Source organism: Pagrus pagrus (assembly GCF_965226575.1).
Source record: "Pagrus pagrus genome assembly, chromosome: 4".
NCBI lineage: Eukaryota > Metazoa > Chordata > Actinopteri > Spariformes > Sparidae > Pagrus > Pagrus pagrus.
In genome coordinates, this window is record NC_140188.1 from 9,624,128 (window position 1) to 9,636,937 (window position 12,810).

Genomic DNA, 12,810 nt, shown 5'->3' on the forward strand with positions numbered 1-12,810 from the left:
ACAAGACTCCACACCAGACTCAACCTGAACACTGTTTTATTGTTTGAATGCTTACACTTGAACTATCAGATTATTACACACTGGCACTATAAGAGAAGACTATTCACAATGACAACACGCAGAAATCACATTGTGCTGTAAGTTACTGTCATGCTGATTGTACTTTCCTCCTCCTGCAATTTAGCTTGAAGGTAATTCTGATGCAATATTTCTAACTGTGCACGGCCACTAACGAAACTAAACCGCACGCTCATACAGAGAAGCTTCAAAGAGATACTTCCACGAAGTTGTACGTCAGAGATACACTATTTTTAATCACCTTTGCTCTGATCTCTATCTAACATCATTGCTCTGCAGTTAAAATTCAGTTCACGCACAGCACAGCACAGCACAGCACATGGCGAGTTAGCATTTGTGATACGAAGCAGCAGATGCAGGGTTTTAAAGCTTTAATTGTGGCGCTGTCACAAGAGCGAACGGCTCGTCCATAGCAAAAGTAAAGCAAACATCTCTCATTTCGATTCATGCATTAGAAATACCCAAGGCCATGTTCTGATTGTCCTCATTTGTCAAGGCAAGAAAACACGCTGTTTCATGTAACATCAACACGGGTGTCAGAACGCTGAAATAGCTAAACGTCTACATTAACGCGTCCTCCTTGTTATGTTAATGGGACAACACAATGCCGATGGACATGTGGCATCTCATCTACTCAGTATGCGTGACAGGAACCATAGTTGCGCTGGCAGGTGTCGCTGTAGTTGTCACCACCGGGGTACTTCCCCTGACATGCCAGACTGTTCGCCTGTGGACAGAGAGGACAGGAAACACTGGTTAGTGGAGGAGTAAAGGATTTATCTGCTGACAGTAACAGGTGGACATGCAGCACCTCTGCTCTCTTGATGAACTGCTCAGTGGCGACTTTCTCGTTCTCCTTGTGTCCTCTCCAGGCTCTGAGCGCAGACGCCTGCAGGGCTCGACCAAAGGAGAACGTCAGGATCCAGGGTTTGGCCAGAGGGCAGTTGTTGATGGCGTTGAGGTGGATGGAGGCCTCCTCCTCGCTCTGACCGCCTGAGAGGAAAGCCACTCCTGCAGGGAAGAGAAAGAAACATTTTGTTCTTATTTTGTCTCTGCAAACTTCAAACATACCTGTAAAAATCCTCTCCAGGCTCACCTGTGACCGCCGGGGGAACTGTGCGGCGCAAGGCGGTGATGGTTGCCATAGCAACCTCCTCTGGGCTGTACTTGGTGGAGCAGCTGTGTCCGCCAGTGACCATGTTGGGTTTGAGGAGAGTGCCCTCCAGGTACACGTGGTGGTCCGACATGGCTTTGTACACAGCAGTCAGGACCTGCAGAGACAGCTGAAGATTATTCATCCCTTCCTCTTCTTTTCACTGTAATATCAATTTCACACACCCATGCACAAAGACAAACAGAAACCCGCCTTCTCAGTGATGTACTGGCTGCGTTTCAGGTCATGATCTCCATCAGGCAGAATCTCCGGCTCTATGACGGGCACGATGCCATGCTGGCCGAGAAAGGAGAGATCATCAGAACGAGACAAAGATGTGCAGGGAAGCTTTTACACCATGTAACACTGGGTCCTGACCTGCTGGCAGATGCTGGAGTAGCGTGCAAGAACGTTTGCATTCTCTGCGATGGCCAGTTTAGATGGATTGGTGTCACTGACTTTGAGCACACAGCGCCACTTTGCGAAGACGGCTCCATCCTTTTTGTACTGTGCACAGCGCTCTGACAGTCCATCGAGGCCTACGGGAAGAGGTTTGAAAAACACATCCATGAGTTGTCTTGTAACATATGAGCAGGTGACTAAAGCAAAACTGACAGGTCTGACCTTGTGTGGTGGTTTCTCCAGAAGTTCCTGCCAGGGGGACGACACCCTTGTCCACCTGAGGAATGAGAAGCAGAGGATCATCTCACATATTTGATCAGAAACCTTAAGATTAAAAGGGTTGGTGTGATTTGATACTCCACCTTGACGCCGACCATGATGCCCCTGTCCCTGATTATCTTGACAAAGGACACGCCGTTATCAGTGTGCTGATAGAGAGTCTCGTGGAAGAAGATGACCCCTCCAATGCAGCCGTTGATGCGATCGTCCGCACTGAAGAGAATCTGCCTGAACTGTCTGCGGTTCTCCTCCGTGTTTTCCACGCCGACCTGGGCCAGACGCTTGGCCATGCTGCCTGTGATGAACACATGTTGCGCAGGACGTTAGTGTGCACTCTTTGGACTGCTCTCGATGGCATACATATGTGCTCCAAAGTTAGAAAGAGAGAGTGCTACCGACCCACAGACTCGTCTGCAGCCAGGATGCCCTTCCCTGGAGAAACTATGCGTAGAGCAGTCTCATGCAGCTCCCTCTTCTGAGACTCGGAGAGCGTGGGGATCTGGTGCGTCATCCTGAGTGAGTGATTGTCCTTCAGCCTGCAGCCTCTGGTAGAAGATGTGACCTCATGATTGTATTATTCACACATTAACAACCACATAAAGACAGATATTATCCATCCATGAAGCTTGATGAGACAGAAAATGTCTTAAGTCTTTAGTCTCTCATATCAGCTTCTGTAGACACAGTTCTCAAAACATATAACCCAATCAAATGTCTGTCCATAAACCTTTGAGTGCATGACTGTTTGATAAAGGAAATAAAATACTGATTACTTCAATGTCCTTCAAAGCCACCAAAAACCCTCCAACAGTATTAAAATAATATAAAATCTTATTATTAGTCTTTTTGAGGTCTGCTGTGGTGAAATTCACGTATATACACAAACAAAACTTGCCTAAAACAGTGACTTTAAGTATTGTAATGACATCTAATTCTTTTATACAGGTTAAATGTAAAGGGTCATACTTAATGCAATGTTTTTCTTCCATGTTGAGTCAATCTGTATAAATGAAATAATAATATAACAGAATAGACAATTTGAAATGCATTAATTTTATGTATAATACTTGACTAATAATCACATTTTGTTTATTAAGTTACATATAGTCACATTAAGGCAACATGACAGAAATATTTTTGCATTAAATATAACACTTTACATTGCACTCATCCAATAAAATTAGGTAGAAAATGTACAGTTACAAATCTGAAGTCAGTGTTTAGTTAAAATTGTTTTTTTTAGTGTAGAGTCGCACAAGAAACAGACTAAAGAGGTGGAGAACAGATGCACAGAGGCCAAAAGTAAAATGAACGCAACTATTTTTTATCGTGTAAAAGATAAAGAGTGACAGCAGGGAAAACATGTCAGATTGGACATCTCTGTTGCAAACTTAAGACAAAGCAAGTTTATTTATATCACACCAATCAGACACAAGGTGATTCAAAGTGCTTTGCAGGGACGTAGAAAAATAAGACAGTCAAAAATTATGAAATGCAAAAAATTGCATTTAAAAGACGATAAAAAACAAAATCAAGCAAATAAAAAGTTACAGATTTAAAAGAAGTTATGACTTAAATTAGCTCGAATATAAAGTCGACTTTAAATACTCAGTTGTCTCCAGTGCAGTTCTGTTTACATCAACTTGATGCAGGTGCAGTGAAGTCAGTGAACAAAACCTGAAGTCTGAAAGTATTTTTAAAAAGTAATTAAAGAGGTAAGAATGGATACGAGTGGTAAAAGTTCTCACCTGACAGAAGGTGAAATGTGTCCTGTCCTCTGATGAGATGAACACTGACGGAGACTCCCCGTCAGCTCTAGTTTGTATCCAGCTCAAGTGTGTCACACCTCATAAGCCTCCACCCCTGGGCGGCGCTTGCACACCCACCTTCGCCCCACATAAATTAGAAGATTTCTGATGAATCACTGTTCTATTTAAATAAAGAACGTTTTATTTTTGTCACGCAGATGCTTGTTTTTACAGCTGATACGTCCTTTTAGCATTAATTCAGTCACTTTGTGTTTAATAACTCAAACTAGTGCTTCTAAACTTGCAGTGTTGTTGTTAATAAGATGTTCATATCTGTTTTTCAAACATACTACAGTGTTTTTAGCTCTAGCTCCATATTCAGGCTGATTGTGAAATAATAGATGTATTCTGTCAGCACCCTCCTACGCCTATAGCAACCCAATTTAAGCGTTCAACCATCCCCCGTGGCGTGCTATTTTTATTTTAATTAGTAAAAATGGGCCCTGAGGAAAGTTTCAAGTCTCCTGGTGATTCGGTCGGCCTTCACCCTCCAATTCACTGGAGTGTTTCAGTCTCAGAGCAATTCATGCACTCGGTCTCGGTCTTCCTTTAAATTGTAAAAGAAACGTGTCAGAAATAGAAAATCATTTCCAGGTTCCACTCAATGTAAATGAACAGGCCCAAATTAGACCCAAAAAATTAGGTCAGCTAAATCATTTCCCGTTTTGAAGAAGGGATTTTCAACCTTTTTTCTCCCTCTGTGAGTCGCTGGCTTCTGTTTGAGAGCTCAAAAATATAGAAGTTAGTTTGTTTTAAAACGCTTAAAAATGAAATTAAATGATGCTTTTCTGCAACATAACCAGGATCATTCCCATCTTTCATGTCAAATCCTGATAAGTTTAAGTCCTGCTAAGTTAAAGGTGTTGAATTATGTTCCTCTGCATCGTTTCAGTTCAAGCTGCGTTCAGGAAACTGCATGTTTTCTGTTGTGTGTCCCGTTATATAATGTCACTGTTTGGTTGGACTCAGTGGGACGACTCTGCGGCATTTCAGGGGACTCCTTTCTTCACTATTGTGGGTCAGTGTGCCTCTGAAACTAGATATGGGTCAATGGACTGCCTGCCACTATACAGCCACAACACAGACATGGTGGACCTGCCTAAGACAAGGGCCTGAGAGGGAATTCAATGTCAGGAGGCAGCGGGGAGGAGGAGTCGGTGCTCTCCCATTCAGCAGATACAGATCTAAATAGATACGTGGCTGCCTCCGCCGAGACAATCCTCTTTTTTTCCTCTGTTACCTAATTAAAAAGCATTTAATGATGATACTTTATCTGGTCCTCAATTTTCTGTCCTATTAAGGTTGTCCTCGATGGGTTTGTGAGCGCTCCTCTAAATAGGTCGACCCACAACTGAAAGTTGGCCTTAATATATCCAGGTACAACGTTCATATGATAACTGATTTAGATTAAGACGTTTGGTCTGTTAAATACAACAGTAGAACTGATTTACTTATCTCACAGGACCATTTATAGACACATTCAGATAAGTTTAATCTGTAGAGGCTGTTTTCTCGTTGAGTTTGATTCATGATGCTTAAGGAGGATTTTAAAGGCCTTTATTCATCTTAAAGTATATTTTTGTCAGCTTAAAAGTTGACATTTAAAGTTCATTCTTCACTTGCTGGTCAGATCGTTTTGTTTACTGTCATTTTCGAGGTTCAGGATGAACTTTATCGTCTCAGTTGTCAGCCATCGCATAGCCTTCTGTCTTATGTTGATAGGTAGTTACATAAGTCTTCTGGTCTTGTATGAATACCGAATCTGCTGGAAGACTGTGAGATGCAACTGAAAGCTCTGGAAAAAGCGAGAAAGTGGAGCTTGAGTCAAGATTTTCTTACTGTCAAACCAGTCCTCCGTGATCATCAGTGGAGTTAAGAGCTCTACATTTACAACAGGCAGCAGTATTTAGATCCTTTACTTAAGTAAAAGTACTTATACCACAGTATAAAAATACTCTGTTACAAGGAAAGGTCCTGCTTACTTAAGTAGAAGAACATCAGTACAATCATCAAATTATAGATAAAGTGCCAAAAATAAAAGTGCTCATTATACAGAATGTTCCATTTAATTATATTTTTGGATTATAATTACTGATGTATTCATATGTAAGCATCACTAATGCTGAAACTGAAGGTGGAGCTATAATTACTTTATATACTGCCGGGCAGCTTAATAGAACTAATGTTGTCAAATAAATGTATGTGAGGAGTAAAAAGTACACTATGGCTTCAAAAATGTATTGAAGTATAAGTACAGCACTTGAGTACATGTACTGTGTGTATAAGAAAACTCACATTTGTAAATGTGGACCCTGATTAATGAGTTTATTCTGGCACTCGATTGTTTTTAAATGACAATTGCTGTACTCAAAAAGCACATAGTAAAGACAAATCTCTATTTCTATATATATACAGCCATGTCAGTTTGCGTACTGTAAAACACAATCCAGAATTTAATGACAACACTTAATAAAGATGCACAGAAATGAAACACTTCTCCCCCATTAACCGACTTTCTTTGGTAATAAATAATATCTAATAATAAATACAAGTACAGGTGAGAGCGAGGAGATCGAAGATAGACGTTAAGGAGTATGAAATGTTTGCTGACACAATCGAAGCTTGAGGATAAGATACTTTACTGTAAATTAACAAAAAGTAGTAATAATAATATATGGGTATCTCAAATACTGGCTCATGATTTACTGACGGCAATACAAAATGTGGCAGAGCACTGGCTGCAGGACAACAGTAGTTAACAAATCTCTTAATAAACGATCAACAAAGGGAAACCGATCCTTCAAACACTGAAAAAATAGAGTTTCTCATTCCCAGTCAGCTTCTGTATTCAGTCCAGTCTTATGCTTCACATGTCTGCTCTGTGGCTGGGCTCAGGTCTACAGGAGGAGACAGTTCAGTGGGAGCAGTAGGAGAATGAAGGATCTGATCACAGTCAAAGTTATCAAAGCAGTCCAGTGAAAGACCTCTCCTCGCTTTGGCTGCCCAGTCGGGATGAGCCCTGAGCTCGAGGATGACGTCGACGGGCGTCTTCTGAAGCATGAGAGAGTCGAACGAAGAGCCGCGAAAGAAGGCCTGCATCTTGAAAGAGTCCAGGTTACGAAGCCGGTTCGCTGGATTCTTGCACAAAAGCTGCATCGATGAAGAGAAATTAGAGCAGATAAGTGTGACACATCAGGAGGATCACAGAGTGTAAGTTAGGGAGAAGAGGATGACATTTACAAACCTCAGTGAGCAGTAACGTCAGCGCAGAGCTGAAGGTGTCGGGTAGGACGTAAGGAAAGTCTATGACTTTGTTCAACATGGTGCTGTGGTCCGGCTCTGCGGGGAGAGGAAACTGCAGCGGGAGAAACACAAACCTCAGTGACCAAGTATAAAGAGAGACATACACCGCTCAGCCAAAACATCAATACCACTGACAGACAAACTGAATATCACTGATCATCTCTTTACAAGCAATGTGGGAAACTTTGGGTCCTTTGACACAGAACACCCGTCTAGACAGAACAAGCAGAACTCCTCATAGCTACGGCGCTACCTGATGGAGGAACATGATAAAGAGCTCAAGCCGTCAACCTCCAAAACGTCCTGGATCCCAATACAATCGAGCACCCATGGAGCAGATCAAGTCCGGTCAGGGATATGTCAGCATCCTTTTCTTTCTCGTGCACTGATCCGCTTACTTGAACAGCCAATCAGACTGATTTCTCTCACCGACAAGCCGCCGCCAATACCGCACGCTCACTTGGCCCCGTTTGTTCCAGAGCTGTTTAGATGGCCGATAAGACCCTGACACACCAGGCCGACGTCAGTGGCACTAGTCGATGCGGTGTGTCCCGCACCGTTGGCTGCATCTTTTTGGCGGCTTTTTGGCCGATCGACCGTGCAGAATTGGCAGCAGTTCGTCAGTGAGAGAAATCGCTGTGATTGGCTGTTCAGGTAAAAGCAAATCAGTGCATGAAAAGAGAGACGGAAAAAGAAAGAGAAAGCCCCTTGAGCCTGACGCTGTACTATCCAAGATTTCAGCCATTTAGCACGTTTTCTCCTTATTTTCCTTCCTCTGCCTCTTCACACAGTTTGTATATCAGCAGAGAGGTATTTCCTTTCAGGCAGGTGTAAAACGAACAAGCCTGTTGGCCGCCAGCTGCAGTCTTTGTGTGTCTTTGCATGAGCCGGGGACGCAACAGTCAGCCTTCAACGTCCTTTGAAGACATTTTGGTGTGACAGGGCCTTTATGTTTCAAAGAACATCCACATGAATACCAGGACCCAAGGATAACGCTGCATTGTTAAGAGATGATGGATGATATTCAGTATAACTGTCAGTGGTTTTAATGGTTTGGCTGATCGATGTGGATATAAATAGATACTTTATTGATCCAGAGGGCAAATAAGCTTCCAGAAGCGTATACGACATAAACAAAACACCAGTAAACAATGTAAGAATAGAAACAAGAATATAGATTTAAAAGCACGGCAGTGAAATGACAGGGTAGCCGCCAGAACGACTGCAGAGAGCTGTCATTTATAGAGTACGGCAAACAGAGGTAGTTCAACTGTAAGGTGAGGGTATTAAAAGTAAGAATAAATTAAATATCTTATCAAATACAAAAGCAGAAAACAGAGCCAATAAACACAGAGTTGATGTGACCTCACCTCTCCTTTCACCAGTGAGAACAACATAATGCCAAGGGACCACCAGTCAGCAGCATGGTTGTACGGACCCCCGGTTAAAACTTCAGGAGCTGTTCACACAAAAACAGGAAAAAAAACAACTCAAAAAGATTAACATCAATCAGAAAATGAAAAGGGGGAAGCACGAAAACATGTAAATTGCATCACAGGTGCATCGAATCCACAACTGGGTCAACTGGGTCCAATGGGAGCAAAACGCAGGTGGGGCTCTGATGTTGCTGTGATGCAGCGAACCAACACGCTGAAGCTCAAGCAGCCACACATGACACTCTGCCGTGAAAAATATTTTATTCACGACGAAATTACACCCAAATCTCACCCATGTACTGGATGGTCCCACATATCGTGAACGCTCGTCCTCCTCGCTTGAGCCGCCGCGAGAGTCCGAAATCAGAGAGACGAAGGTGACCTGAATCAAAACACACGACCGATGTGCTTCTATTTACAGAGTGAAGCAGGAAATGTTTCTGCAAGAGTCTTCAATTCAAATGTATTGTTTTATGGCTTATACTCATTTTTATTATTGACGGATCTTAGTTTGTGTGTTGTCCTTCATATGTTGTCTGCTGTGACCTATCTGACTTGTGCCTCTTCTTTAATTTGTCACTGAGCATTTGCAGAAGTATTATTTAATCAAATGATCGCTGACTAAAATGCTTGTACAGACCAGAAGTAAAACATATAGACAGTAAACAGTTACCTTGATCGCTTAAAAGTATGTTCTCCATCTGAAAGAAAAACAGTTCAATTATTTTCCTAAAAAGTCACAAATAGAGAATAAATATGTTAAATATCTAATAAAAATCATACCTTTATATCTCTATGCATGATCCCTAAGTCATGAAGGAATCCTAGATGTAACAAACAAAAGACAGGAAGTGAGAATATGTGACATAAATACAAAATAAGGAGCTGTCTATGTGTTTGTCTGCGCCCAAACAGACAAAAACAAATAAAAAAAAGTTCAATGTGATGAGCTCTTTATGCTTGATGAAAACCCACCCAGCGCGCCGCCCAGCTCTGCAGCAAAGAGCCGAACCTCATCCTCCCCGAACTGGCCCTTCAGTAACCAGGAAGTGTACAAGTCTCCAACGCTGCAGTAGTCGCACACTGCAGAGAGGACGAGACACAAACACAGAGAGATACTTATTATGTCTTTGAAAGCAGCAACTGAGCTGACACGAGGCAGCGTGTTCTGAAATAAAATGTCAGAAAATTAGGGGGCAACAATACATTTTCTCATCATGTTGCTGGGGAAAGAAGGGAGGAAGAAATCAAGTCACAAACACACACATGCCTCTGACTTGTTCAACCTGGATACACTCATATCTGATCACAGTTGATAAGAGCTGGAGCTCATGCAGGAAGCTTTACCCATCGCTCTCATTAGATGGCAGTGTACCTCTTCAGTATCCAGCACTGAGATTTCTGTTTTTAAAGGATGCAGCAGTCGGACTGCGTGTTTGACCACAGGAGAACAACTGAAAGAAGGGGAAGGAGAGGAGGAGGGAAGAGGGTTGAACTGTGCCATCGTTTCTATACTTATTAACTCACTAATGAAGAGATGGCGCTGCGTCTGCCAGCAGTCCTGCAGATTGTGGATAAATGGGTGTTTGAGCTGCCGCTGCAATGCAACAGTCAACACACACAGAGTGAATATAACAGTAAGAGATGGACAGGGAACTTCCTATAATCCATACAGTGTATATATAAAAGAGTGATGACCATCATATATTCAAATGTTACTGATTAATAACTGGAAATTTTATCCTAGCCCGAAAAACTCATGCACTGGATCTACAGATTCAGAGCAGAGTTGGTTAAAATGTAATTAAATGAAGAAGAGGAGCTTTTTAATTCTTTCATTTTAAAGGTAAGATATTACAGAAAGTGAGATTTTCATGTTTTTGAGGTCTAGTTGCTGTATAAATACTGTGAAAGTATCAAAACACTAAATCCTAGGGGAAATACACACAGCCTGTATTCAGAAACTGTCTTTAAACGAGCTGTCAGGATGATCATGATTATGTCATAACTACAGTCCGCACTCGGCTACACCTTGACTGTGGCTGTGGTTACAATACCATCAGTAAAGCTGATGCAGAAACACGAGTGGTGCTGCCTGCTCAGGCCTGTGTGAGCTGACCAATCAGAGCAGACTGGGCTGTTAGTTACTTAAAGGGATATATGTTTTAGGTGTGCTTCGCGCTGCTTCTCCACACAGGGGAGAGCTGATGGTCATGTACTGCAGGTCACCTCAGTTTAGATTATCGGCTTTTAAGCACAATAATAAGGCATTTAGTTACCTTGTCCCCACAGCTGATAACTTTACACTATGATACCTGAATGATGACTTCTTCTTTGGACTGCTCCACCGCTCCATACTTCAAGATCTCGGACTTTGGTAGAATCTATGCAACAACAAAGATTATTACACAAAAACATGTTTTAAGTAATTTAAAATGCTGTTATAATACTGATTATTACAAACCTTAACAGCATATGTCTTGTCTTTGAGAACGTCCTTCACTTTCAGGATGGGTCCATAAGAGCCTTTGGCTATGAAGCCCAGGATCTGTGAGCACAGAAGTACAGTTCACTCAATGTTTCCACTGCTTTGCTTTCTAATTCAGGTGGACAGTTTTGTGTACCTGGAACTGGTCTTGTCCAGGAAATGTACGCATTGGGAACTCAGGCAGAAACACAGAGATCATAGTCCTCTCTGTGACTGACGTCTCGGCTCTGTCCTCTGGAGGCAGCGGGAGTTTGGGGACGGCCGGTCTGACGTCCGGTCCCACTGGCCGAGAAAATACAGCCGAGTGTCCGAGTCTGTGAGTGATGGAGACCCCGATGTTGGACAGGAAGCCATGACTGAATCGACGCTGAGCAGCTGGTCCCTCTCTCTAGATGAAAAAAAATAATAAGAACAATGCTTGAATGATGCTTTATGATCAGGAGTCGGATGCAGTTAGGTAAAATGACCCAAATACTGCACTTAGTAGGGATGTAACTGATAATAACTCACTTCTCATGGCTGATAGTCATAAGATAACAGGTAATTTCACATTCTTGTATTTTAAAGTTTATAACCTGTAGTTTCTGCACTACTGAGGGTGAGAAAGGTTGGCTTGTTGACTCGACTAAAACAATTTGCATTAAAGTTTTGTATCATTGGCTCCATTTATCTGCTAAGATTTCACCAATAACATAAAACTCCCAACATCGGGCCAATTATTTATCTGTCTGATTTATATTGTGCATCACTTGTGCTTAGTTACACTTTTGTGGTATTTTACACGAAGGCAGTTTTTTTTTTTTTTTTTAGTAAAAGTCTTCAAGTATCTATTAAATGCACTTAAATATCAAAAGTAAATCGCACATGTAAATGCTGCTGACATGTTAGTGCATGAGTAACAACAGTAATGTAACTTATTATATGATAATAAAATAATCTGAAAAGAGCAGGTCTGCAGTTTGCTGATTAAACTTCTGCACTTGAACTTGAGAAATCTTTTCAATGCAGAACTTCATTTACATTTCTACAAATTTTTTTTTTACTTATGTGAAAGATCTGAATACATCTTTCATCACCGCTTATCACAATATTATAGCCAACAAATGCCATGTTGCATAATCAATTTACTCTATAGCTACTGATTATGACTTATCTGCATTTTAAAAGAGATCTAATAATAACATTTGTATTGAAATTAAACGCACAAAATGTTAAAACATCCCATCTACAAATGAGACACATTTTCTATTGCTCAGCTGCATTAGTGCTACAAGTCAAACCAAACATCTATTGACCCTGATGCTGCTTGTTGGAGGGAAGGTCACTGATCACTTAACAGCTGATCAATAGCTCTATTTTCGACAACAGGACCAACCCAGACATCTTGAAGCACGGACTGAATCCACTTAAAACACGGATTTATTCACACTTAACGACCTTTATTTTGAAGAATCACGACACAGTAACTTAATTGTGAGCCATTTTACCATCAGCTCTCCAGAAACATGGCATCTGATATTTTCTTAATAATAATTATTATCATAAGCCGTCACTCACCTGACTGTGTCTGCTGATGTCGCTGCCCATAAATAATCCGGAACATTTCACATAAAGATGCGTTAAAAGGCGTCGGATCGTCCTCGCGCGTCCTGCTGCAGCCGCGCTCCGTCCATTACAGCATCTTTGCTCCACGTGTTTGTGTGCGAGGATGGAGAGATGTTTGCAGACAGTCATCCAGAGAGGGACGAGCTCCATTCCGCTCCAGTTAAAGCTGTCACATTAATGATCAATCATCCCTCCTGCTCCCAAACTTCCTGACTCACAGACCTGCCTGCCTGACCCCTCTTTACATTTTATTCTTTA

The 12,810-nt window shown here is 41.8% G+C and overlaps 2 protein-coding genes across 4 annotated transcripts; both read right to left on the reverse strand.

Moving 5' to 3' along the window:
- Positions 1–19: 19 nt before the first annotated feature.
- On the reverse strand, positions 20–3,765 carry LOC311256289 (fructose-bisphosphate aldolase C-B-like). 3 transcript variants are annotated; one of them, XM_084351184.1, is made up of 10 exons: positions 3,661–3,730; positions 2,879–2,912; positions 2,312–2,457; positions 1,996–2,207; positions 1,856–1,910; positions 1,610–1,770; positions 1,445–1,528; positions 1,175–1,349; positions 890–1,089; positions 20–805 (listed from the first exon to the last, which is right to left on the reverse strand). In XM_084351184.1, the coding sequence occupies exons 2-10, from the start codon at positions 2,899–2,901 to the stop codon at positions 713–715; spliced, it is 1,149 nt and encodes a 382-aa protein (XP_084207310.1). In that variant the 5' UTR covers positions 2,902–2,912; positions 3,661–3,730; the 3' UTR covers positions 20–712. The 3 variants fall into 3 exon arrangements, with proteins under 3 accessions (XP_084207310.1, XP_084207311.1, XP_084207312.1); XM_084351185.1 differs by lacking the exon at positions 2,879–2,912 and having other exon boundaries at positions 3,661–3,765; XM_084351186.1 differs by lacking the exons at positions 2,879–2,912; positions 3,661–3,730 and having other exon boundaries at positions 2,312–2,474.
- A 2,293-nt stretch (positions 3,766–6,058) lies between these two features.
- LOC311255867 (ribosomal protein S6 kinase-related protein-like) lies at positions 6,059–12,555 on the reverse strand. The gene is made up of 12 exons (XM_084350523.1): positions 12,505–12,555; positions 11,084–11,335; positions 10,924–11,007; positions 10,775–10,843; positions 9,987–10,056; positions 9,435–9,542; positions 9,243–9,283; positions 9,133–9,160; positions 8,752–8,841; positions 8,394–8,482; positions 6,965–7,075; positions 6,059–6,870 (listed from the first exon to the last, which is right to left on the reverse strand). Exons 1-12 carry the CDS (start codon positions 12,532–12,534, stop codon positions 6,580–6,582), a joined length of 1,263 nt encoding a protein of 420 aa, XP_084206649.1. The 5' UTR covers positions 12,535–12,555; the 3' UTR covers positions 6,059–6,579.
- Positions 12,556–12,810: the final 255 nt, after the last annotated feature.